Genomic DNA, 25,610 nt, shown 5'->3' on the forward strand with positions numbered 1-25,610 from the left:
CGGATCACCGCCGATCCACGCCCAGTGCGGCCCGCCCGCGCCCCACCCCCGGATTCTCCCGCGCCCCTTCCCCGCGCGCACCCCTCGCGGCGCGACCCTGCACTCAGCGCAGCCCGCCCGCGCCAAGACGTCTCCCAAGTCCGCTCGGACGCTGGCCGGCAGGACCGGAGCTCGCGCGCCCTTGGGGATCGGGGACGACCGTCCTGGTCGGAGAGGCCCGCTAGGGGGGGTAGGGCTGGGGCGGGCGGGGTGGAGCCGGAATCTGTGTGGCCCACCCGGGGGAACGACCCGCACCACCCCGCCCTATAGGTCTCAGAAAGCGCCCTACTCGTGAGGCTAGAGGGTGAAGATGGGGTGCAGACCCCGGCGAAGGGCCTTTGAGGGCCATGGGGGCGGGCGGGGGACAGAGGCCACCTGTTGCTACTCGTCGGCCACCGGTTGCTCCTCGGGTTTGCCCAGGGAGTGCCCGCCCACCTCGGTGGTCTCCTGGGGGGGCCTCTGTCCCCCCCCCTTGTCACCAGTCCTCCCCAGACGCGCCCTGGAGAGAACCCGGCGGAACTGCCCATAGGAGAAGGGAGGCCCGGGCAACTGCGACTGGCCAGTGCGGCTGCAGCCGAGAGCTCGTCTCTGTGTCCCAGCGGCCGCCAGCCCCCGCCCCACGGTGCGCGCGTCTGGACAGGGGACTCCGTGCGGCTGAACGGCCGGGAGGCCAGACCGTGCGCGGGCTGGGGCGGAGGCCATGACCAGGGGGAAAAGTGTACAAAGCCATAGACTCCCAGAAGTGCGGGAATCCTTTCGGCCTCGGTGACATCTGTTTCTTGTTTTAAAGGTTTGTTTTTGTACTGAGTAGTACATTCGGATAGCGAGCAGCAAGCGTTCCCATAGCCAGGGGTGCTAACTTTTAAGCAAACCTATTTGTTGTTGAGAATTCAAAATGCGGCAGGTCGGTTCGTAAGAGTTCCAGCAGCAAGGGAAATCTATGTTTACCCGATTCAGACATCAAAAAATATGATAAGATGTTTAGGAAACATCCCTCTCTCTTCTCTCCATCCTCTCAGCCCACATCCCCCAGCAGGAAGCTACTATTCTTAGCGTCTTGTATAGACTTCTAGATTAGTTTATGTAAACCCAAGGCATTACAGACATATTTGTTCTCTAATATTTTTCTGCACCTTGATTTTTTTTGCCCCACTGAATACACCTTGAAAATCCTTCATATCAGTGTATTTAAGGTGGTCTCATTATCACTATTCTGATGATTATTACTATTATTGTATTATGATTACTTTATTATTATCAAGTTTATTAAAATATAATTTACATACAATAAAATGCGCCTATATGACGTGCACAGTTAGACGAGTTTTGATGTTTACACACCTGTGTAATCACCACTACAATCTACATACATTTCCATCACCCCAGAACGTTCGTATCCCTTCTCAGTCAGTCTCTCCCACTCCCAACCCCAGGCAATCATTGATTTGCCTTCCGTCTGTGGATAAGTTTTGCGTATTCTAGAACTTCATAGAAATGTAATCATAAATCATGTACTCTTTTGTGTCTGGCTTCCTTCCCTCTTTATGTTTTTGAAATTCATTTACATTGTTTCATGTATCAGTAATTTGTCCTTTTGTCGTTCCATGGTATGAAGGAAGCACGTTGCTCAATTTTGTAGCTAGGCACTGGGGTTCTTTTCCAGTCTGGGGCTCTTCTAAATAGCTGCTGCAAAATTGCTGTGTAAGTCTCTGTATGGGCCTATGTTTTCACTTCACATCTGCAAACATTAGGTTGGTGCAAAAGTAATTGCAGTGTAGAAGGTTAAAAATAATTGCGAAAACCACAATTATTTTTGCACCACTCTAATACCTAGAAGAAGATTTGCAGGGTCATATGGTAAGGGCATAATTTAATTTTTAAGGAACTATTTTGCAAATAGCTGTACCATTTTACGTTCCTACCAGCAACGTATGAGAATTCCAGTTCCCCAGCATTTAGTGTTGCCAATCTTTTTAATTTTAGCTATTCTAGTGGAGCATCCTCATCGTTTTTTATTGTTGAAAGCTGCCATTTATTCATCCAGTCCCCTATTGGCCATGTAAATGGCTTCCAATCCCTTTGCTATTACAAGCAATTCTGTGATGGATAATTTTACACACAAATTTATCTGTGAGGTGTCTTCCTACACCACAGGACAACTGGGTCAAAGGATATATGTGTTTCTGATTTGTGTAGCTGTCGTGAAATTGCCCTCCAATCTGTGCCAATTTATAATTGCACCATTTTCCCATGCTCTTACCAACACAGTTATCAAACTTGATATTTGCTAGGCTGAAAGTGAAAAAGTGGTCTTCATTAGCATTTCTCTTATGAGTGAGTTTGAATCTTTATTCAAACATTTAAGAGCCATTTGTATTTCCGTTTCCCTGAATTGCCTGTTCACATCCACAGCCCATTTTTCTATTTTGTTAGTCTTTCTTAACTTGAAAAAACTCTTTATATGAAGGGCAATTAATTCTTTGTCTGGAGTATGAGGTGCAAATATTTTTCCCAGTTTGTGAAATGTATCCAGCCTTTAGTTCATTTATATTCTTTGCTGAGTAGTACTTGATTTTGTGAATGTAACTGTTACCTGGTGTGAGGATTGTACCTCAATTGTTGTCTTCTTGAGGGAATGAATTCAGTCAAGAGACAGATTTTCTGCAAGCATAGAATAGTATGAAGTTTATTAGCAAAACAGATATACTGTAAAGATTATGGAGCGTGACCCGAGAGGGAAAAGCAGCTTCTCCTTACATTGTGTGAGAGTTTTTATTTCTATGGGTAGAATTATCTCCCCCTCTCCCTCTCCAGTATCTCTCATTTTCCCAGCTGGCATACCTTGTACTCCCTTCTTGCTCCTAAGGTTGTCTGAGCTCATTACAATGGCCCTGCGAAGCAGGATGTACACTTTGATAAGCAAGATGCTTTCCCATCCCTCTCCGGCATTCTTCCTTCTTGCTTTAGGGGCATGTGTGACCCACTATCCTGCTGAGCTAGTTGTTTGTGCCCACCTTTGTTTATGATATCCTGCAGAGCAGGATAGTTTTGAGATGTTAGAAATTGCTGCTATGGACATTCACATACATGTGTCCTTCGCTTCCTCCCTTTGCTTGTCCGTGCTCCCCTCACCCTTGTACTGGTTTCCCCTGGGGTCATGTTCTTAATAAGTCACTTGAACATGAACTCTTCTCTGGGGAACCAGACCTAATACAGACATAGATGGCTTTGGTCACGCTAGGGGTTCCAGTGTAGACAGACTGGAGAGGCATCAACCCCTCACCCTGTGGATGACTAAATGGGATCACCAGGGGTGCTGACAGCAGCAGAGGCCACCCCCCCCCCCAGGACAGAATTCCCTGATCCTTCTGTTGGATGAGCAAGGGGACAAAGAGCAAGGCATCCTGTCATACCTAAGGTTAATTTTGCTCTTTTCTCTTGTTTGGGGAGGATTTGGGATAGAGCAGGGGTGGACAGAGAGAGACCCAGGCTTCCCTCTTGAACCAGAAGCACAACTGGAGGTTCTTGAAGGGAATGTGGATCCTGCGAAAGGGGAAATGATGAAGATACAACTTCCAACCATGGTAAAGGAAGCAGTCCTGAAGAGGAGGAAGAGAGAGGCCGCTAAGAAAACCCCAGAAATCACAGGGACAGGAAAACATCAAATGTGTGTCCTGTCAGGGTCTGATGAGGGCTCGAGCCCCAAATGAGCTAGGCATCAGGGAAGCAGAGCAGACCCCAGAGCCACCAGACTCTGAACACAGAGGGGGAAGCTTCGGCATGGACATCTCTGTCAAGAATACAGCCAACTGGTAAACTCCTACTCACTCTTCAGGCCATGGCTTTGGTGTCTCCTTGTCTAGGGGTCCTCCCTGACCCAAAGCCCAGTTACTGTCCCCTGCACTATCCTTCTCACTGTACCACATTTCACACAGCATTATAGTTGCCCCTTTCCTTGTTTCTCTCCCCCAGACCTGAGGTCCATGGGGTTTAGGACTGTCTTTTGTTCAATGTCTGGCACAGGACCTGGCACACGGTCAGTGCTGAAAAAAATGAGGGGTTCATGTAGCCTACGAGCTGTGTGGGGATTGGAGTCGCCCTTGCCAAGTGGATGCTCCCAAACCCAGATGAGCCACGTCCAAGCACATCAGAGGGATTTTCTGCCGAAATCTCAGAGCAACTGTTTCTCTACACTTGGAGGTTTCAGAGGAGAGGCTGGGGCCATTGGAGCAAAGTTGAGGAAAATGGGTCGTAGAAGTGCCCCGATCAGCGCGGTGTTCATGCCTGATAACATGCCATGGGAAAAGTGATTTAGAAGATGCCTTGTTGGTGTCACTCTCCAGAGGGGCATTGCGAAGTGTCCTGGAAACAAGGCAAACCAGTGAAGTGTTAACATAATGGGTGACATCCACCATCTGTAAACAAGACTAATCTTGAAGAACGACCCAGAACAGGGGGTCCGAGAGAGGCGCTGCCAACTCTGGCCCATGGAGATGTTCTGGGTGGCCCCTGGAGGTGACAGGCCAACGTTGGGTGTGTCAGAAAAAGTCACACGTATGAATAGAGGGCCCCAAAGGCAGTCAAGGCTCTGGTGCATTTAAAAAGAAAAATGATGTCCCTTGGCAAAGTGAAGGGGGTGCTTTAAAAACTGCAAGATCAGATGGCATTTGGGTAGAGTGCCCTTGATGTCTAACATAAACTGTGGGGATTTTTTAAAATCTTACTGAAGTATATTTTGGGGAAAATGTGCATGTTCTACTAAGTGTCCAGCTCAATGACTTTTCAAAAGTGAGCACACGCATAGAATCTGCCCCTAGACTAAGGACCAGCGCACTCTCCATCCCCGAAAGTCCTTTTATGGTCCCTCCCAGTCATGACCTTCTCCCATAAATAACCACTATTTGGACTTCCATCACCATTGATTAGATTTGCCTTTCCTTGAACTTCACAAGAATGGAATCATGCAGTCTACGCCTGACTCCTTTCTCTCAGCATTATCTTCGGGAGCACTGGCCAAGTGTGTATTTGTAGCTCCTTCTCACTGCTGTATAATATTCCATTGTGTGACATAACACAATTCATTTATCCATTCTATTGTTGATGTGCATTTGTTGTTTCCAGTTTTGGGCTATTATGAATAGCGTGACTGTGAATATTCCAGTACAATCTGATGGTGGACATAAATTCTTAATCCTTTGGAGTGAATACCTGGGGTGGGGGATGGGATTTCAAGGTCATAGAGCGGGAGTATTTTAGCTTTAAATAGATAATGTTAAACAGTTTTCCAAAGTTGTCACACATTCTGTGTGATTCCATTTGTATAAAGTTCAAAACCAGGCAAATCAAATCTATGGTGTGAAAAGTTATGAGTACTTTCCTTTGGGGGGGTTATGATTTAGGGGGTCATAAGGAAGGCTCTATAATGGTCTGTTTCTTGATTTGGGTGCTGGTTACATGGGTGTGTTGACTTTGAAAAGTCATTAAGTTGTGTGTGCACTTCTAATGTGTGCACTTTTCTGGATGTGTGTTACACTTGAATCAAAAGTTTATTTTAAAAGCCTTGAGGAGCCTCAGACCACTGGGAGTGGACACAACAAACGTCTCTGAGAACCCTCTAATCCCAGGTGGATCTACACCCCCTTGGTGATACCCAGAAGCAGATGAAGACTCAAGTCAACTGTTCCCAGATCTCCTAGTAGCCACCCCTTCTGTGGCCACACGTGCTCCTCCCCTCATGCTCTCTTCCCGAGACAGCCCCAAAACATTGGCTGCGTTTGGCTTGCTCACTCCCTGTCCCCTTTCTGAATTTGGCCTATACTTTCCACCTTTCCACTTGACAACAATGTAGAAAAACAAGGGCTTACTAAATACTCACCTCCTGCGAGCCAAGCCTGCTGGTCATGTGGGCACTGGAGGTTAACAGCCCCCGGAGCCTCGAGGAGCAGGAAGGGGCACAAACCACTTGAGTATAAGGTATTTTGTGGTAAATGCGTGTAATTTGCACCCACTGGTCACCTTGGCAGACAGTCTCCCAGAATAAACCCCACTCACATTTGAATCCTCTGTGTTCCACTCTAGCAGTTTGGGTTGCAAGAAACAGACTCACTCCAGTTATTTTATAGGGTGGACATTTATTGGGGAGACCTGCTGGACAGGCTTCCAGGAAGACTCTGGCAATCAGGCACTAAAAGGAATGAGACCTGGGACCAGGAAGGGTCCCAGCCACGGCCACATGGAGCTCACCTGGTCTCTAATTTCTTCCCAACCTGTTAGCCCCTATTCTAAGTCTCCACTATTACCCATGTTTCTTAACCCAAATCCCAGAGTGGCATGTTATTTGCTCCTCCCACCATCTGTCACCAGACTACCAGGCAGGGGAGTCACTAGCCTACCCAAGAACTGGCTCCCCTCATGCACTGATTTCCCGGAAGCACCTTATTCTTTCTTCGTGACCCTCATTCATCTTAACAACCTCTAGTGCATGAGCCTAGAGGAAGAGGACCTGAACTCACTAAATCATGGAGAGGAATGCACCTGGAGCAGAGGCAAGGATGCTGACAACATTGCGTTTGCTCCCCACACTCCCTGGGGGTGGGGACTGAGAATGGGGGCACCTCTTGTTCCAGGGGCCAGATCTGGCACAAGATGCCTGCTCAGGCAACACACTGCCTGGCATGCCCTCTCCTTGCAGACTATCAAGCCTTCTTGATGCCCTCAGTCTTAATGTGTGAGAGGGACTACTCCTCCAGGAAGCCCAGAACCAGGGCACGCCTTTCAGCAGATGGACCTGAGACAGAACATGGCCGGCATTCTTATCAGTGTCAAAAGTCTCAGGGATGAGCCCATAGTTGGGAGTTCTTTGGAAGTAGAATTAAAACACTACATTTCCCAGAATCTCTTGCAGCTTAGAGTGGCCATATAACTAAACTCTAGCTAATGGGCAGTGTGTGGGTGTGACATGGGAAGCTTCTGGGTAGTGTCCACAATGGGAATGGGTGTGCCTTCAACTTCCACTGTTCTTTCTGGAGGGAATGTGAACACAGTGGGGTCATTGTGAACCTCACAATCAATGGCAACATTTTAGGGATGGAGAAAGATAAGAAAGATCCAGAGCTCCAACACCTTAATCCGTCGTAACATACCCAGACTAGTATGGGAGAGAAAAATAATACTTTCTCATGTTGAAGTTACTGTATTTGGTCTCTTGTTAGAGCAGCCTAACTTATATTCTAGCTAGTACAGAGTGCATTGGCCTGGCTGTGAGGCTGTGGAAAGTTCCTCTTTTAATCCATCCAAAAAATCCAGGGTTGGAGGAGAAAGAGGCGGTGCCTTAGAAGATAAATGGAGAGATGAGATCCAGAGAAAAGAGAAAGAGAAATGGACAACATGATCAACTCATTCTCTTCAGCATCCCCCAAGGGTAGACTGTGGTTCACCCCTCCTCTTACCACCCATTTTTCTTGGGGGCGAGAAGTTTGGAACCAGGTCATAGAAGGTCAGATGTCACAGAGCTCTTTTCACAGAGGGAGGCAGGATCCAACGCTGCCTTGTTTACGAGGCCCAAGTCATCACAGCTTTCAGTGACCTCCTCCTGAGGGCAGGCAATGCCATGGGTCAGTCAGCTCAGGGGCAGAGCACAGGATGAGTTCCCAAATGTGGTTGCATCAGGACCAATGAGCTTCCCACAGAGGAAACCCTGGTCACAGGAGGACTCTGGGAGCAGTCATCACCTGATCCCTAACTCTGGAGTGCAGTCCCCCAGACCCCTAACCTTGGGTAGGGGTCCCAAAGGGGTTAGTGAGAATGTGCATGGCTGGGAGCCCAGGCCCACCAAATGGATTATCCACAAAAGGGGACACATCATGGGGGCGGGGGAAACAGACTTTTGCCCCTGCCCAGGTGATGGGAAGACTCAAGAGTGGGGAAGACAGACCCCAAAACACCGATGGGGTCCTGTGTTCCAAGGTTTGTCTTGGAAGTCGAGGTGTTGCTGCTAAATTCAGAGTGTCTGCCCCAGTCATCCAGCCAACCACATAGCAAACACATGCCTTCTCTCTGCCCCAGTCAGAATATGGCTCCCCCTATCTTCTCAAGGGACCACGTTTCTCTATATCCTCTCCCCAGTCTCCCTCCAACCCCAGGAAACAGCCTATAAATGAGAGTAGTCTCTAGGGTCCAGCCTGCACTGTGGGGTAGCCAGGCATTACCTCTGTGTGTGCCCACAGGGTGGATACATACCTGCGTGGTGTCCTTCTGAGAATCCATCTCCACCAAATTCTCACCCACACTTCGCTTATGAAAATACCTCCTTCTGCAAGGGCAAAAGTGGAGTCAAAGAGCCTCTCCCCTGGCTGCCTGCCCCCATTCCTTCCCCCCACCCCACATGCTTGTCCCCTGACTGCTCATTGCACCGAGCAGTGGGGAGCATTGTGGAGTGTGAGGTACCTTAACTTTCTTCCTTCCTAGCCCTTGCTTCAGCACAGACAGGGTAGAGACAAGAAAAGAAGCAAACTACAGCAAGATAGATTTAGAGATGATTCTAAAAGGGACCCCAAATTTGGAATGGAAGGAGGGAGGGGAACAGGCTAGAAAGTATGGAGGCTGTGAATTTGGTAGGAGGGACATGGGGGAATGTTGGGAGTAAGGGAGAAGGATGAGTGGCTCCATCCACCCCTAGCTCCACACCCACCTCAAGGTATAGTAGGCCCCCAGGCCCAGCAGGAGGAAGAACAGGCCCGCCAGCGGCCCGAAGACCCAAAGTAGCTTCTGGAACAGGCGCAGGCGGTGCAGGGCTGGAACACAGGGGATAGCTCAGGGGGCAGCTGTGGCTCCAGGCCTCCAATGCTCCTTCCCAAGATGACTTCCCCAAGATGAAACTTCTTCTGACTTTCACTTTGTCTTAGGAGCTTCCTCAGGTAAAGGAGCTTCTAGCAACCAGTCTAGACTAGACAGACAAGCTGATTGCCACTGAAGGAATTCAAGGAAGACCTCGGAAGGAAGCCCTTGGGCATGAGAGCTGGACCTTGTGCAGCGCAGCCTGGGAGGCGGAGCCCTCCCTCACCTCTGGTTCCAAAGTAGGTGGAGACAGAGGCAGAGCCTAGAGCATTGGAGGCAGAGCACACATATTCCCCTTGGTCACTGGGTCTCAACTCCTGAATGTCCACTCTCAAGGCATTGGGGGCAGCGGAGACGTGGATGTGAGGCTCGGCTGGAGTGTCTCGGGGCTGGCTGGAGGCCACCAGACGACTGCCAAGGTGGAGAGTCAAGTTGGCTAGGGGCTCGCTGTCCACTCTGCAGTCCAGGATGCCCTGGATACCACCCTCAGGCTCCACAAAGACCGTCATGGTGGGCATCTTGGGAGGGTCTGTAGGAAGACAGGGAGTGAGGTAATTGTGGAAAACAACCATAAATTCCTGCCTTCCCTGTACCCATGCAAGGTGACTTCACTGCTCCTCCCATCAAGAGTTCATTTCCTCACTCCTCGAACCTGTGACTCGCTTTAACCGTGAAAAGACAGAAGTGACATTGTGTAGACACACAATGAGGTCAGAGCTAGACCGCAAGAGTACTCGCAGCTTCTGCTCTCCTTGGAACACAACCATTTGGGAAGCCCAGGCCAGCCTGCTGCACACATGTGGCCCAGCCAACAGCCAGCCAAGAAGGTGACGCTATCCTAGACCATCTAGCCTCAGTTCAGCCATCAGACAACTGCAGCCACATGAGGTAAGACCAGCAGAAGAACTGCCTAGCTGAGCCCAGCCCAAATTTCTGACCCACAGAATTGTGAGCAAACAAAATGGCTGTCATTTTAAGTGCTAAGTTTGGGGGTGACTTGATACACAGCAACAGCTGGCTGACAGAGCATGGGGCCCTGGTGAACACTGGAGTAGGGGACCAAGGCTGATGAGGGCCTACTGTGTTCCAGGTACTCTGTGTGCTTTGTCTCCTACACACCTCACAAGGTGAGGGGACTGACGCTTTGTAGATGAGGTAACCAAGGCAGGGTTGCACAAGGTCACACCACCCGTCAGTGGTAGTCTTCCAACCCAGAACTCCATACCTGTGAAGTCCTCGCTCTTTGCAGACAGAAGAGGAGGAAGACCTGAGGTGAGCATGTGAGATGTGGGGAGACTGAGGCAGGCGGAGGGTGTCACTTACAGAGTACACGGAGCATGACTGGAGCAGAGATGGTGGGCCCGGTGGGGAGCTCAGCCCGGCAGTAGTACACTCCAGCTTTGGCACGGGCCACGTACGAGAAGGCAAGGGTGGGCACAGGCTCCGAATGTAGTTGCTGGCCATTCCAGAACCAAGCGAAGGTAGAGTTGCCCATGGGCCTGGGGCCACCAGGAAGGTGACAACTCAAGTTCAGTGCTGTGCCCTCAGGTACATCCAGGCCTGGCTGGGCCACCACACGCACACCTGCAGGCCGACGACCAGGAGGTGGTTGGGATCTGCAGGCCTTTGGGAGCCAGAGCTTCTGGGTGGGATCTGAGAGGTCTCTGTGCATTCTGAGAAGTTCTGACCTGACTTGAGATCGGGGTCCCTGAAGAAGGGACTATGTCTCCCCCATCAGACTGAGATCTCTGAGAACAGGGCTGTCTCTCATCCTTGCACTGGGGATTTCTAGGGCAGGGCTGTGTCTCCCTCTCTCATCAAACCAGGCTTTCTGATGGATGAGGCGGTGTCCTGCCCTCAGACCTGACTCTCCAAGGGTGGGACTGCAACCTTTCTCAGACTGGACTCCCTGAGAGTAGGGCTGTGTACCTCACCTCACCCCAGGCTTCCCCAGGGCAGGTCTCTGCACCACCCCCAGACTGGGCTCTGTGAGGGCAGAGTTGTCTCTCCTGCACCCAGCCTCCTCTTGGGCATTGCTACACCGCTGCTCTTGTAGGGAGCTCTCCAAGGGCAAGGTTGTTTCTCCCCCTCAGGCTGGGCAAACCCCTCAGTGGGAGGTGCTCCTCTTCCATCATTAGGCAGGGCTATAGCTACCCCTTCTGGCCCGCCAGCCCCCCTCCACATGGACTCCAATCCCACAGCACCTGAGTCCTTCCCCCTCTCCTCCTCACCTTCCGCATGTAGCTGCCCTGTAGTGCTGACTGAGCCCAGCAAGTTGTGGGCCGTGCAGACGTAGGTGTCCTCATCACCTGAGGGCACATCTTGCACCTGCAGTCGCAGGGCATTACGGGCCACCTGGACATGGCCTGTCCTCGATGTCAAGCCATGGACCCCGTGACTGGAAGCCAGCACCTTGCCATCTCGGGACAGGGTCAGCTCGGCAGGTGGCTCACTGTCCACAGTGCACTGCACTACAGCCATGGGGCTGGCCCTCGAGTCCCGGAAGGAGGACAGAACAGCATCCCGAGGGGCATCTGGGGTGGGGCAGGGCACAGTTGGGGGCCTTGCTTGGAAACCCTGTACTGTCCATTGTCCACCCTCCCAGAAGTGCCACCTTCTCTGGAGTCCTGTGGGCAGATTCCTCCAAGCAGCGTTCCCAGGGACCTAGGGTCTCTTTCCTCATCACCTATGTCCTTTTTCCCTAGTGCCCATTCCTAGGTCCACTGTGGTCCTGTGCCCATCCCCACTGCAGCCTGGAAACGCCCTCCACCACGCTGGACACCCCTGCTCACAGAGAACTTTCAGGGCCGCAGGCCTGGAACTGCGTGTCCCCTGGGCATCCTGGACCTGGCAGGAGTAGGCGCCTGCGTGAGCCCGTGTAGCCACCGGGAATGAGAGGGAGGCAGCTTGTCCTTCCTGCAGCCAGCGGCTGTTGTGGTACCAGGTATAGAGAGTGGGTGGGCTAGCAGCAGGGTCTTCACAGGTCACTGTGATGGAGGACCCCTCAGGCACAGAGGCTGATGGAATCAGGGTCACCTGCACACCTGTCCCAAGGATGCCAGGGTCAGCTGGGCCCAGCTGGACGCCACAGCTAATCCCACCCCTGGTAACTTGGACCTGGGCCCTGCCTCACCTTCTAGCTGCAATTCCAAGGACGTGTTGGCCTGGCCCAGAGGACTGTGGGCTGAGCAGCTATAGAGACCCTCGTCGCTGGGCCGGGGTTCCCACAGCTCCAGGCGCAGGGTGTTGGGCTCAGAGGCTGTGGCTGAGGAGGCCAGGTGGCGGCCAGCACGGCTGAGGGCCAGCTGGGCAGGTGGGTGGCTGTCCACAGTGCACAGTAGCAGGGCCAGCCGCCCACCGTGGCTCTCCAGGAGGTAGGTTAGGCGCAGGCTGCGGGGTGCATCTACAGGAGCACAACAGACGTGGAAGGAGTTCAGAGTCCGCAGCCATAAGGAGGCCCGTGTGCAGGTGACATTCAAACCAGGACGGCCCTGGCTCCCTACCCCAATGGCCTCCACTTGCCCAACCTGAGGCACTGCTGCCCTGCCCCCCACAACTCTCATGCTTCCTGAGCAGTGCTCCGTCAGTCGGGTGAATTCCTGTACGAAGTTCCCAGTGGACACCTGTGGGGCTCTGGCCATGTCCTGATCCCTGTAAGCTGCTGTCATTCTTTCGAGCTCCACCCTGCAGCCAACCACACTCACAGAGGATGTCCAGGATGACAGGTCTGGAGAGGTGGGGTGCCTGGCCAGGGGTCACCACACCGCAGCGGTAGGAGGCGGCATCCATGACGGTGACATTGGGCAGGAGAATGGAGTGGGCACCTGGGCGCTGCTGCCCATCCTTGTACCACGTGTAGGTGAGCTGGGCCCGGCGGGTGCTCCACACAAGGCAGGTCAGGTTCACCAGCTGCCCCTCCTGCACGGTGGCCTTGGGCCACACCTGCACACTCACAGCTGGGGAGAGAAGGAGGGCATGGGGACACCAGTGAGGCTGTGTGAAACAATCCATTTGTCTCCATGACGGAGGGAAGCCCCGCAGCCTCTGGGAGGCACAGGTAGTCCACCTGTAAATGGGGCTCAGAGGAGCTTGGGAAATGATCCATCATCTCTCAGGTGGTCCCAAGGAGAGTTCTGCAGAACCCACCCTGTCCCTCGTGGGGGCCCATGGGAGAATACAGTCTTCCCTGGCCCTGCTATGGTTTCTCCTTGAGCACCCACTTTCTGATTAGTTTTATCCACTGGGCATTCATGTAAAATACTGTTTTTAAAAAGGCTCTTCAATGAAACCCAAGTTTGGAGAAGGGTGGAAATGGAGACTCCTTAAGTTCAGTCCTTTTGCCTGTGCCCCAGGCTTCCAGAACCCTCTCCAACCTTCTTTCCTCTTAAAGGAGCCACTCATGCACATACTCACACCCCCACACTGACCCTGGGCATCGAAACTGGCCGAGGCCAAGGTCCGGCCCAGGCTGTTGGTAGCTTCACAGGTGTAGACGCCCTCATCCTCGAGCACTGCACTGTGGATCTCCAGGCGCAGTGTGTTGGGGGCCACAGCCACCTGTAGCCGGGGAGAGCTGCCTGCAAGTTCCCCCACACCTTGTAGCGTGGAGGCCACGAGGCTGTCCCCATGAAGCAGTCGTAGCTGGGCCGGGGGGTCACTGTTCACACGGCACAGGAGGAGGCCCAGTCTCCCAGAGCCGGTGTCCATCAGGGTGGTGAGAGTGGCCTGGCGCGGGGCGTCTACACAAGGCAGGGAGTGGTCAGGATCTGGTCAGGGGGTCCCTCATCTAAGGCTCTTTCATGGAGGCGGAGCCCAAGACCAGGGGCTCAGCCTCCCCTCCCCCAGCTGTGCCCTTGCCTCCTTCACCCTCCAAGAAACATGCACAGGATGAAAGCGCTTACAGGACACGTGGAGGCTGACAGGGGCAGCCAGGCTTGTGGTGGCTGAGCCCGGGGCCTGGGCTTGGCAGTGGTAGGCCCCAGCTTGGCTCAAAGTTATGGCTGCAAAATGCAGTGTTGCTGCGGTCGACTCTGGGAGGGGTTGGCCATCCCGATACCAGTGGTATGAGGTCCCCTCCAGGGCCTCCGTGGGTACCTTACAGCTCAGGACCACAGCCTGGCCCTCCTGGAGCTCGGATGATGGTGACACCTGGACCCAGGCCCCTGCAGGGAGAAACCGAGAGCAAGTGAGGGCCCTCCGCCATAAGCCCCTGTATCTGAGACTGGGTGTGCGTCCACTCCAGAACTGCATGACCGCAAGCCTCTGTCCTGGAGCCACAGCCTCCCCACCTCTCCCACAGTCCACTTCAACTCCATGCCTCGGCCTCTCCTCTTTCCCCTACCCGGCATCGGTCTGTCTTGGCATTTACTGCCCACCACCTTGAGGCAGCTTTGCTGTGCCATTCATCACACCTCACCTACAAGAGGGTGAGCCTCTCAAGGGCATGACTAGTACGATTAGTAACTCAGCACCAGGCACAGTGCGTGCATGTGTTAGCTCTTGACAAATGTTGGTTTGACTCTATAAAGCACTAAAATAGGAGTTAGGTCATGACAAGGGCCATTGCCTGATCATGAGCTGGACTCTGCAGTGGTGACTGAGGGCTTGGAAGAGGAAAACAGCCAGTGTGATCTTGAGTTCTCTCCAGCCCTCTCCCGCCCAGCTCTGCACCCATGATCCGGGTCATGAGAGCCCAGGAACGGGGGACTGGGCCAAGGGCAGTCCTTATTTCCCCCTGGGCCTGGGGCAGGAGGACAGCGGGTGGGGGCAGTGAGAAGGACGGACAGCAGGGGTAGTGACAGAGAACACAGGCTGTACCTGAGACCGGAACCAGATTAGTCCTGAGCTTGCAGGGCTACCTTCTAGTCATGTGATCATGAGCAAGCTCCTAAAGCTCTGACCCTTAATTTCTCTGCCTGTGAAATTGGCATGATAAATAAAAGATTTATAGAACCAAGGCCAAAGGAAAATTTCAAAAATTGATGTTTGTCATTGTGGGAGAAAAATTGTGTGCTTTTCTTTGACCTTTGCAGCATTATGGGTATTAACTTTCCTTTTTCCTGGTTTATTCACGTAGGGAGGATTTTTACAGAATATATATATGTATGACTATATATACTAATAAAGAATATGAATGTATTTTGTGTCTATGTACATACTCGTGTATATATATGTGTGTACATACACACATTCATATACATATATTACACATGTATAGGCATACTATACACACATTAAGTTTTGTGTGAGAATTATTATCTAACAATATTATATTATTACAAAAGAAGTTATCTGTTAAATTGCTCCAACAAAGCAAGATGCCTTGTGCAATTGCCACAGCCACCTACTGGCTGTAAATATCTAGCTGGAGTAGGGAGGCCTCCTATTGGCTGGCTGGTTGGAAATTATCCCCAAACTATGGCTGAAAAGACCTCACATTTCTGCACAAAATACACACAGCTCAGCCCAAAACCTGGCCAGATGGCCCCCAGGGCACCTGGGTCCACTACGTCTTCAGAGGATTGATACTCACCTCGCACCTGGAAGAAGAGGGAGGTATTGGCTGATCCAAGGACATTTGTGGCCTCACAGCGGTAGCTGCCAGAGTCCCCAAGGCCCAGGTCTCGGACCTCTAGCTGCAGGGAGTTGGCCATGGCTTTGGCCTGGAGACGGCCACGGGATGGGAGCTGGGGTCCCATGCTGGTGACCAGGAGGCGCTCCCCATGGAATAGGGCCAACTGGGCCAAGGGACTACTGTCCACAGTGCAGACAAACACAGCCATGTGGCCCTGGCCCACGTCCAGGAGGGCTGACAGCTTTGGAGGGTCCGGGGGATCTGCAGGGATAGCGGGGAGCTCAGGTCACCCCCAGCACAGCTCACCACACCGTAGCTGCCACTCTGTCCCACACCTCCCTCCACACACAGTCCAGACCCACATTTTCTCATGCCCAAGCCATGTTCTTGTCTCCCCAAACCCAACCCCAGCCTGGTTCTTCCCACCCTACCCCCTCAACCCTCCAAGTGCCCAACACTGCCCTTGCCCATCACCCACAGAGCACACTCAGGACCACAGGGGCAGAGAGCTGGGCACCAGCCTCAGAAAGGATGCGGCAGGCATAGAGGGCAGCATCCGTTCTGGCCACAGGCAGCAGCGTCACGGTTTCCAGTGGACCCTGGGCCCACAGTGCCCCATTCCGGTACCAGGAGAAGTTGGCAGGGCCACCGCTGGCTTCCCGGCTCACATTGCAAGTCAGGTTGGCTCCGGTGCCTTCTAGCAGTCTGTGTGACGGTGTGACGACCAGGACAGTGGCTGGAGAGCAGGCAGCACAGGCTCACTCGAGACAGGCTCACCTTGACTGTTCCCCCCACCCCAGGAGCCAGTGGTCCAACTTCCCAGCCTGGAGGAAGCAGGAAGGAGACCCTCTGGAGTGCCCACTATATGGGGGAGGGTAGTGAACTCCCACTGCTGAATGAGATGGTTTCACTGGACAGACCTTCCTTGGAGCCAGGTTGCAGAGGAATAGTCCTGAGTACTGGCTCCTAACGCAATGCCACCACTTCCTGCCCCGACTTACCCTGGGCATCGAAGGTCACCGAGGAGGAGGCATTGCCCAGGGTGTTGCTGGCCTCACACAGGTACACACCCTCGTCCTCCAGCACCGGGTCTCGAATCTCCACACGCAGCAGGTTGGGGGCTCTGTGGACCTTTGTGCGCTGGGAACAGCCCCCACAGGTGCTGCAGCCACCCTCTGATGGCAGAGAAGAGGCTACTACATGGTCTCTGTGGAGCAGCCGCAGCTGGGCTGGGGGGTCACTGTCCACACGGCACTCGAGAAAGCCTCGACGGCCAGCCCCACCTCCTGTAGCATCGAGGTCCAGCCGGGCAGTGAGCATGGGCTGGCGTGGGGCGTCTGCAAGGAGGAAGAGCATGGGCACTCATCCGCAATCTCTGCCAGGGCCTCACAGGTCCCGAAGCTGGTGAGGCTCCCAGAACATACTGGGTAAAGGGGTGTGCCCAGAGCTACCACAAACAGCTGCGCAGGCTGTGCACTGCACAAGGAAAACCAAACCAGGCTGGAAGGAATTCAGCCCATGTGCCTCATGCTAAGCTGTGCTCTAGTGCTGGACTGAGTCTTCCCAGAGGAAGGAGGGCCATATTCTAGCGTGGGCAAAGGTGTGGTGTGGCCTACCAGCCACTTGCCTAACTCCCTTGTGCTCCTGAGGAGGGCACTCACATAGCAATCCCTGTGAGGCTTGCTCTCTGCTCCCACTGTGCACCCCATCCCTTCCTCCCTGCGTCTTATCTCTGATTTCCAAGCCAGCTCCCATGATAACAGACAATGCCTAAAATGCTCTCTTCCTAGAGGTTTCTGGAGATGGATGGTCAAAGACAGCCATCAGCCAAGGCCCCCACGTGATCTTACTCTGACACTTGAAAACTCCTGAGAGTCAGCTGTTCTTCCTGACAGTCTCAGGATGTTGCTCGTGCCCATGTCAGGGGAGGCTTTCTGGAAGCTAAGTGTGCCCTGAACATTAGTCAGCCCCTCGGATAATATGGAGCATCCAACCATGACAGGACGCAGTTCTTGCACCGAGAAGTTCTGCCTTTGTGTCTCTGGGAGCCCGTGAGGGCACAGCCTATGGGGTGTGTGCACGTATATAGGAAGATGGTGTCCCGGGGCCCAGCTCAGGAGGACAAAGCTTGGACATGGTGCCCATGGTGGGTTTGAGTCTAGGGGCTGGGATCGCAAGATGGGACATGGGAAGGTAAAGAAATCCTTAGCCTTGTTCCCCAGATTTTAGCCCTGGGTGGAGAGACCCATGGTGCCCAGGCTTGCAGCTGCCTTCCTGATGTAGGCCCTGAGCAAGACAGGGCCAGGAGGGCCTGTGGACCCCAGTAGGGATGGCTGGTGGACCCCAGGGGACCGACCCTCCCCAAGGCAGGCAGGGGCCGATGGGGGGGCTGCTCACAGAGCACAGTGAGGACGGCAGGTGAGGACGGCCCACTGGCACTGTGGCCATCCTGGGCTCGACAGTGGTACGAGCCAGCATCCGTCCTGGTGGCTGCAGGGAGCACGAAACTGCTGCTGGGCCCCTCGAGAAGCAGGGCTCCATTCAGGTACCAGGAGAAGCGGGTGTCAGGAGTCAGGCTCAGGCCACTCCTGCAGCTCAGTGTCACCGCCTGTCCTTCTATCACCTCTGCTGCTGGGCTGATGAAGAGGCGGGCCACTGGCAGAAGAGAGAAAGGGAGGCTCAGCTCCTCTGCACATCTGTGGCTCTGTGCCACCTACTGCAGGAAGCCCTCCAGCATCATCCTTTCCCCACACAACTGTAGGTTGGTCTGGGCTTCTTGCCATCAGCTCTGTGACTCTCGAAGATCAGGAGGGTTTGGCCTCGAATGCCAATCCTGATCTATTGACAGTAACTGGTTGCAGCATGGTTGAGAAGGATTCCAAGCCAGAACCCAAGCTTGTGTCAAAAACCTGGCTTGATCAATGAGCCATGTCTGCCATGGCTTCTGAAGGAGGGGAGGGCAGCACATGCACCTACTTCTCTATTGTGCCTCCTGCATCTGACTCCTAGCACAGAGCCTGCCCCAAACATTTGATAAATAAAAAAGCAAATAAATGCATGTGAAGGACCCTCTACGTTGATTCAGAATGTGTACAAAAGGAATACTACAACCTGCCACGTTTCCCTTTTTGCCTTGACTTCCAGGAACCTCCCAGGTTGGGATGACTGTCTATAGCCCAGATTTTTGATGTGGTTTTTACTAGCCAGCTAACTCAGTTCCTCAGTTGAGTTCTCTAGACTCCTAGGAGAAAGAGACCAGAGCAGGCCTCCTCCTCGGGCTGCCTCCACAAGCCCCCTGAGGCCATCTTACCATTAGCACGGAAGTCCAGGCTGGAGGACGCATTCCCATAGGAGTTGGTGGCTGTGCATGTGTACTCCCCACTGTCGGCCAGCTCCAGGTTTCGGATCTCCAGGCGCAAGAAGTTGGGGGTAGAGGAGACACTGAAGCGTGGGCTGCGGTTACCCTCACCGAGGGTGGAGGCCAGGACAAGTCCGCCGTGGAGCAGCACCAGGGTGGCCGTGGGCTCGCTGACCACGGAGCAGTGGAGGATGCCCACCAGTCCCCTCTGCATCTCCAAGAAGGCAGTTAGGTTTGGGGCGAGGGGCGGGTCTGTGAGGAGAAGAGCCTGTCACCCTCAGACAGGGGCACTCCCTGGGTCCCTCTTTATAGCCTATGACCCCTGCACCTGCTTTGTCCCATGACGCCATGGCAGGGGGGGTGACCCATGAGGGCCTGCTGAATCCACTTTTGTCCCTGGGCTGGGCAAGTCATGCTGTCACCCCAGGCATCCTTGTGGCAACCCTGCGAGTGGGGGGTCGCACAGCCTACTTTAAAGATGGGGAAACTGGCAGAGACTTGGCAGTGGACAAACAGCACCTCAACTAAGTTATCAAAGTGAAGACTCCCAGCAGTGGGACACCCTGACGTGACGTGCCCCCGCATGTGATGCAGAAGACAGATGCGGCATCACGTCTGTGACATTCGCGCCCAAGTGCCCTGCTCAGTCTACTCAGTTCCCACAGATGCAAACTGAGGGCAGCCACACAACAACTAGCCTGTGCTGTCAAGTTTCAATGTCAAGAAAGACAAGAAAAGGCTGAGGAACTGCCCCAGATGAAAGGAGACTAGAGAGACGTGACAACTGAATGCAACATGGGGTCCTGGATTAGGCCCTGGATCAGAAAAAATAATTGCCATGAAGAACATTATTAGGTCCTTTGGTAAAATTTAAGTATGGACAGTTGATCAGGTAATGGTCTTAGGTCAATATTAGATTTCCCAGCTGTGGTCACTACACTGTGGTTCTGGATGAGAACAACCTTAGAAAGTACACACTGAGGAACAAAGGAGTAAAAAGGCAACATGTCTGCAACTTTAGAAACATAAATTCAGATAGATGATAGATAGATGATAGATAGATAGATAGATAGATAGATAGATAGATAGATAGATAGACAGACAGATAGATGATAGATAGCGTATATGGGTGTATGCATACCAATAGAGTGCATATTATACACATGTGTGTATAGAGAATGCATGTGTCTGTGTTTACAAAGAGAAAATGTGTATACATGCACGCACACATATATGCTCATATGTGTGTATACACATATGTATAAATATATAATATATATTTAAAAAGAAAGAGAGCAAATGTACCAAAATATTAACAAATGGGGAATCTAAGTTAAAGGTATATGATAATTCTTTGCACTCTTTTTGTTAGTTTGAATTTTTTTCAAAATAAAGATGTTTTAAAAATAGGAGGAAACTAAGGCCCAGGGAGATCAAAGCCTTGCTCAGGTGTGCAGAGCTCAAGGTCACCTGGGCCCAGGACCCTAGCCCTCCTGCAGGGCTCTAGCCTTTGGCTGGGCTCTGGCAGCGTCCGTCCCACCCTGGCCACTTACGGATGACCACCACGCTGACAGGGGGAGAGCGCTCCTTGCCCTGGGCGTTCTGCACCTCACAGAAGTAGAAGCCGGTGTCGGCCCTGGTGGCCGAAAGCAGCTGGAGGGTACTGCTGTGGGCATCCTCCAGCAGGACTTGGTTTTTGTACCAGTTGTAGCGCAGCTCACTGGGTGCTCCTTTAGGCAAGTTACAGGCCAGCGTCACTGTCTGGTGCTCCTGGATGGGACCTGTTGAGCTCACCTGGACCTTCGCCACTGTGGGGGCAACATAGGGCACACTGGAGGTACCCAGCCGCATTCCAGGCCCAACCTCTCAGAGTGCTGGGGTTGTAGCCACTCAGCCTAAATCTCTGACTGTCTACTTCACACCCCTTCTGCAGGGGAGCTCCTGGATTGGCTGTGGGGATCTGTCCTGTACACGGGGATCCTCCTGATATCCCACCCTGACAGGGAGGTTTGCCATCTGTCTGACACAGGGCTGGGACTCCACACCCACATTCCAGGAGGCATCTTGGCCTGGCTCTCCTCAGCCCCAGTGGCCTGGAGCCTTTTTCTGCCCTCTGGTCAAGACCCAGGCTCACCCAGGACTCACTGAAAACGTGGAGGCTGACAGGAAGGGAGACTGAGGAGCCCACACCATTCTCAGCTTCGCAGGTGTAGATGCCAGCATCATCCCAGGCGGCCTGGGACAGCTTCAGCACATGACTCTGGGCTTTGAGGTGTGTCCCATCCTTGACCCACTGCACGGAACTGACCTTGGGGTAGCTGCTGTTCACCTGGCAGGTGAGTGTAACTGGGTCACCTGGACGGATGTTCCCCTCCGAGGGGCTGAGGAGGATCTCCACACCCTTGGGGGCATCTGCAAAGTATGACAGATTGTCAGGTAAGGTGCCTGGGGTAGGCAGGGGCTGGTACACTTTTCCTCTCTCAACACTCTGCCCTAAGGAAGCCCACCCAGAATAATCATCAGTCCTGTTAGCTCCCCTATCCAGGACTGCACTGTCCCCCCCCCCCCTTGTGAGGAATTCCTGATCCCTTCCTTCTCCATTGACAGCCTGATAATGCAATGCTTGACGTAGTATCCAGGCCACACTGTCTTCTAGGGCTTTCTGCCTCATGACACTGTCCACCTATTTGGGAGTCATGGGTACACACTACTTGCTTTGGTGGCTTGTGGTAGCTATTGGTTGGTGAGGGACCAACCACCTAATGGAGGGGGCCAAAGACAGAGTCAATTAGCTCTGAGAATGGTTAGCCGACTTGTAAAGAGGCTGCCAACCATACAAAGAACTGCATTTCTTTTTCATTTTGGGGGGGAAATATTGGGGAACAGTGTGTTTCCCCAGGGCCCATCAGCTCCAAGTCGTTGTCCTTCAGTCTCGTTGTGGAGGGCGCAGCTCAGCTCCAAGTCCAGTCACCTTTTTCAATCTTTAGTTGCAGGGGACGCAGCCCATCATCCCATGCGGGAATTGAACTGGCAACTTTGTTGTTAAGAGCTCACACTCTAACCAACTGAGCCATCCAGCCGCCCCCAAGAACTGCATTTCTTTAAATCTTATTCCAAAACCTCTCTCTATGTAATATGTTAATAAAAGCTCATATTTTCAAGCGCTTAATCTATGTAAATATGAAAATAGTAGAAACTACTATTTTTGAGCCATTAGTATGCGCCAAGCACTCCTCTAATTTTCATAACAATTCTATGAGATAGGAACTAGTATTTACTTAACAGTACTATAGATGGCCTCTCCCCTGTACAGACAAGAAAACAGAGGCTCTGAGAGGCAAGTAAGTTGCCCAAAATTTGCTCATGTAGTGGATGGTGGAACTAACTGCCTGATGCGTGCGCACAGTGGTTGTTCTAGAACAGGCTACCCCGTTTCACTGAGATGGGGAGGTGCTCAATCAAGTGGAAACTGGGGCTTTCTCCCATGGCGTCTTTGCCACGTCCAGTGACACACTGATTACCATGAACGTGAGCAGCCTTAGGCAGGAAAGAGGCGGACCACTCCCCTCCCCCACTATCCTCCAGAGCTGGGCTAAATCCCAGGGTGCTTGCTGCCCGACCCCCAAGTCTTTGGCTCTTTGTATCTCCTCTCCTGTGCCCAGCCTAGCCTCAGGGACAAGAGGTGAAAAGGAGCCATTAAATGTGGTTCTTAGTGCTTAGCATTCTCTCTCCACCTGCCCCACCCTGGAGGTCCAAGTGTACCCAGCTTTGCCTCGGGACAAGGGCCATGTTTCTACTGGCTGGAGAAGGAACCGTTTCCATTGGGGAGCCACAGATGCGTGCTTGGTAATGAGGGAATGGCCCCAGTGTACTCACACTGCACTTGGAGGCGAATCTTGCCCGCTGTCTTATGTTCAGCCACCGAGAGCTGGCAGCTCAGGGTCTGGCCGTGGTCCTGCCAGGACAGGGCCATGCGGAGGGTCTCCAGATGGCTGATGCCTGTGGGCTCGAGCTTCTGGAGGTTGGAGGTGACTGAGCGAGCAGGGTCCTGGCCTTGCCACTGCAGGCTGATCCTCTCCTGTGTGCACGCGTAGGGAGTGGAGCAGTTGAATTCTGCCTCCATGCCCTCGCGAAGCTCTAACGGCGAGGCAATGGTGGGCACACTGGGGTTCTCTGAGGACAAAGACAAGAGGGTCAGGACTCCCCTTTACCACACTTGAGACCTCCTCACCCAGCTAAGGGGTGAGCCCTGGGCAAGGGTCTTCAAGGGGAAAGAGAGGTTGCTTTCTATCCCCACCCCCACTTGGGGCAAATGCGTGGGGGACACAAGGCTGGGGCTAGGCTTAGGACAGAAGTTGGGGCTGTGAGTTAGCAGAGCCAGGAGCAGCTTGGGAGTCCCTTCCAGGCAGTAGACAGATCACTCTGCTCCTCACCTGTCACGGTGACCATGGTGGCTTTGACTTCTGACCAGCCATTGACCTGAATGATCTCGAAGCGGAAGTTATAGGAGCCTGAGTCCTGGGGCCGCAGGTCCTTTAGGAGCAGGGTGCACACTCTGTGCTCGGGGCGCCCCAGCAGCTCGGTGCGGCCGCGGAAGCGTTCCTCCACCAACTGGGGGTCCCCCGAATGGTGAACCACCAGCCGACTGCCCGAGTAGTCATAGTACCAAATGACTACAATGCCATGAGGCACCTCCACATCAGCAGGGAAAGTGAAGATGCAGGGGATGATGAGACAGGACCCCTTCACTCCTTGTACGGCATTAGGACTGGAGCTGCCCCACGACGTCAGGACTGAGGGAGGGGCAGACAGACAGGAGAATATTGCAGGCCTGGGGTCCCCGAAGAGCCCTAAGATCTGCCCCATGGAACATGCCCCAGATGAACCCCCAAACCCTGCCCTGCCCCCAGCAGCTCAGCCTCTCTGGGAGCCCCAAGGAAGGTCACTGCTCCCTGCTAGTGCCTCCCTGTGCCTGCCCTTCCACCTCACTGGCCAAACCTGTGACAAGGCACAGTCCAGTCTGCGGGCCAGCAAGTCCGGGCCCTGGGAAACAGGCCAGGCCAGCACAGCTTACCTGCTGAGATGGATGAGGCCAGGTAGAGCAGCTGGAGCAGGTGGCCCATAGCAGGCTTTTGCTCTGGTTCTGGTGCCTGAGAGGGTGGTGTACACTGTGTTGGTTGGGCACACAGGGGCCTCCTAAGGAACCTCAGGGCACCCCAGCCTCAGAGCCTGCTGAGAGCCCAGTCTTGTGTTCCCACATGCTGTGCTGGCCAATCCAGTGAGAGGGCAGGGCTGCCAAGGACTTCTGGGCAGTCATCAGCTGGGAGCCAGGAGCCCACGGTCCTGGCTTGGACTTTACCAGGAATGCCCTCACTTGGTATCATGCCCCAGAAAGTCCAATATGTGTCCCTAAGCCCCACCCCAAGTTCTGCTTTCCCAGCCCCTTAAGGATACTGCCCTAGAGCAGATGAACAGATGTTTCTCGCTTTCTTCCCACTTCCCTGTCCCTCCCTGCCATCCGAGCCAACAGGAACTGGAACTCAGAGAGGCCCAGTGACTTACTCCAAGGCACTCAGGAAGAATGATGGTTTCTAACTCAAGATTTGTCTCCCTACCTCCAGCCTTACCAGTTAGCTATAAGCTATAATGGGGCTTGACTGAGCACTCACCAAAGTGCCACCTTTAAGAGCCACTCCCCTGCTCAAAACCTTTCTGTTGCTCCCCATTGCCCATGAGATATGGGCCTAATACATATTTCTTACTGCCAGCTCTGCCCTCATTCTCTGCTCCCTACACACCCACCCTGGGGCCAGTCCCATCTGCCCATGGGCTCTCCAATTGAGCATCTCTGTCTCCACCACAAATAATCTTTGCTTGCTGAAACCTTATTCAGTCTTCAAGGTGTAGCTCGAAGGCGGTTTCTAGCTACAACTTCCCCTTTGGGATTCCTGTACCCACCCAGAGCCATTTCTGTTCTTCCTTTTGTCCTTGGTAGCTTGTTAGCACCCGTTTCTCAGGACCTGGGACTGGGGATAAGTGCCCTGCAGCAGCGCAGAGACCCTCAGGCCTTGCAGTAGTGGGCAAGAGATGGGTGTGGTTCTTGGGGATTTAGAGTTGGTGGCAGGGCAAGTCTATGTAGGATGGAGACACAAGTGTCCTGCACAACACATATTCCACAAACATGAGTTAAATGCCTACACTATAGTAGTATGCATAAGAAGGCAGACCCTATTGTACCCCTGGTGGGGATGGGGCTTTAAGGGGTGCCATGGATATGAATCTAAAGGGGAGAGATGGCAGAAACACATATAAGAAAAATTATAAAACTGTTAGAAGAGAACATGGGTGAAAATCTTCATGACCTAAGATCAGGCAACGACTTCTGAAGTATGACACCACAAGTACAGGCAACAAGAGGAAAAGTAGATACATCGGACTTAATAAAAGCTAAAAACTTTTGCCTTCCGGGGGAGTCAGGAGCGCTCCTCTGAGGTAACTGAGCATCACCCTTGGAGCTCATTCTCTTTGCTGGGACTTCTGGTGACTTTCCCTGAAATGCTATCAAGGCTGCAGGTTAGTAAGGTGAAGTGTCTTGCCCTCAATTTGTAAAAAACCACATCTGTGAGCGTGTGCAATAAAGCAAAGCTCAATAAAATAAGGAGATAAATGTTAATATGGAGAACAATTTTAAGACGGAATCATCATCTTCCTTTGCTCTTCAAATCTCTTCAGAGACATTGTTTTCTGTTCAGCTCTGAGATTTCAAAACAAGTTTACTGGAAGCATTAGAAGAATTATGTATGA

At 52.9% G+C, this 25,610-nt stretch overlaps 1 protein-coding gene across 1 annotated transcript; it reads right to left on the reverse strand.

The window, feature by feature from the left end:
• Positions 1–6,157: 6,157 nt before the first annotated feature.
• Positions 6,158–23,929, reverse strand: SIGLEC1 (sialic acid binding Ig like lectin 1; the record flags this gene model as incomplete). The annotated part of the gene is made up of 21 exons (XM_081033781.1): positions 6,158–7,630; positions 8,278–8,350; positions 8,729–8,831; positions 9,101–9,403; positions 10,198–10,458; positions 11,106–11,408; positions 11,667–11,918; positions 12,008–12,277; positions 12,579–12,830; positions 13,302–13,613; positions 13,776–14,036; positions 15,407–15,709; positions 15,927–16,184; positions 16,450–16,785; positions 17,846–18,103; positions 18,759–19,058; positions 20,360–20,614; positions 20,952–21,218; positions 22,683–22,979; positions 23,240–23,599; positions 23,881–23,929. 21 exons carry the CDS (start codon positions 23,927–23,929, stop codon positions 7,526–7,528), a joined length of 5,178 nt encoding a protein of 1,725 aa, XP_080889907.1. The 3' UTR covers positions 6,158–7,525.
• Positions 23,930–25,610: the final 1,681 nt, after the last annotated feature.

Source organism: Rhinolophus hipposideros (assembly GCF_964194185.1).
Source record: "Rhinolophus hipposideros genome assembly, chromosome: 22".
Lineage (NCBI taxonomy): Eukaryota > Metazoa > Chordata > Mammalia > Chiroptera > Rhinolophidae > Rhinolophus > Rhinolophus hipposideros.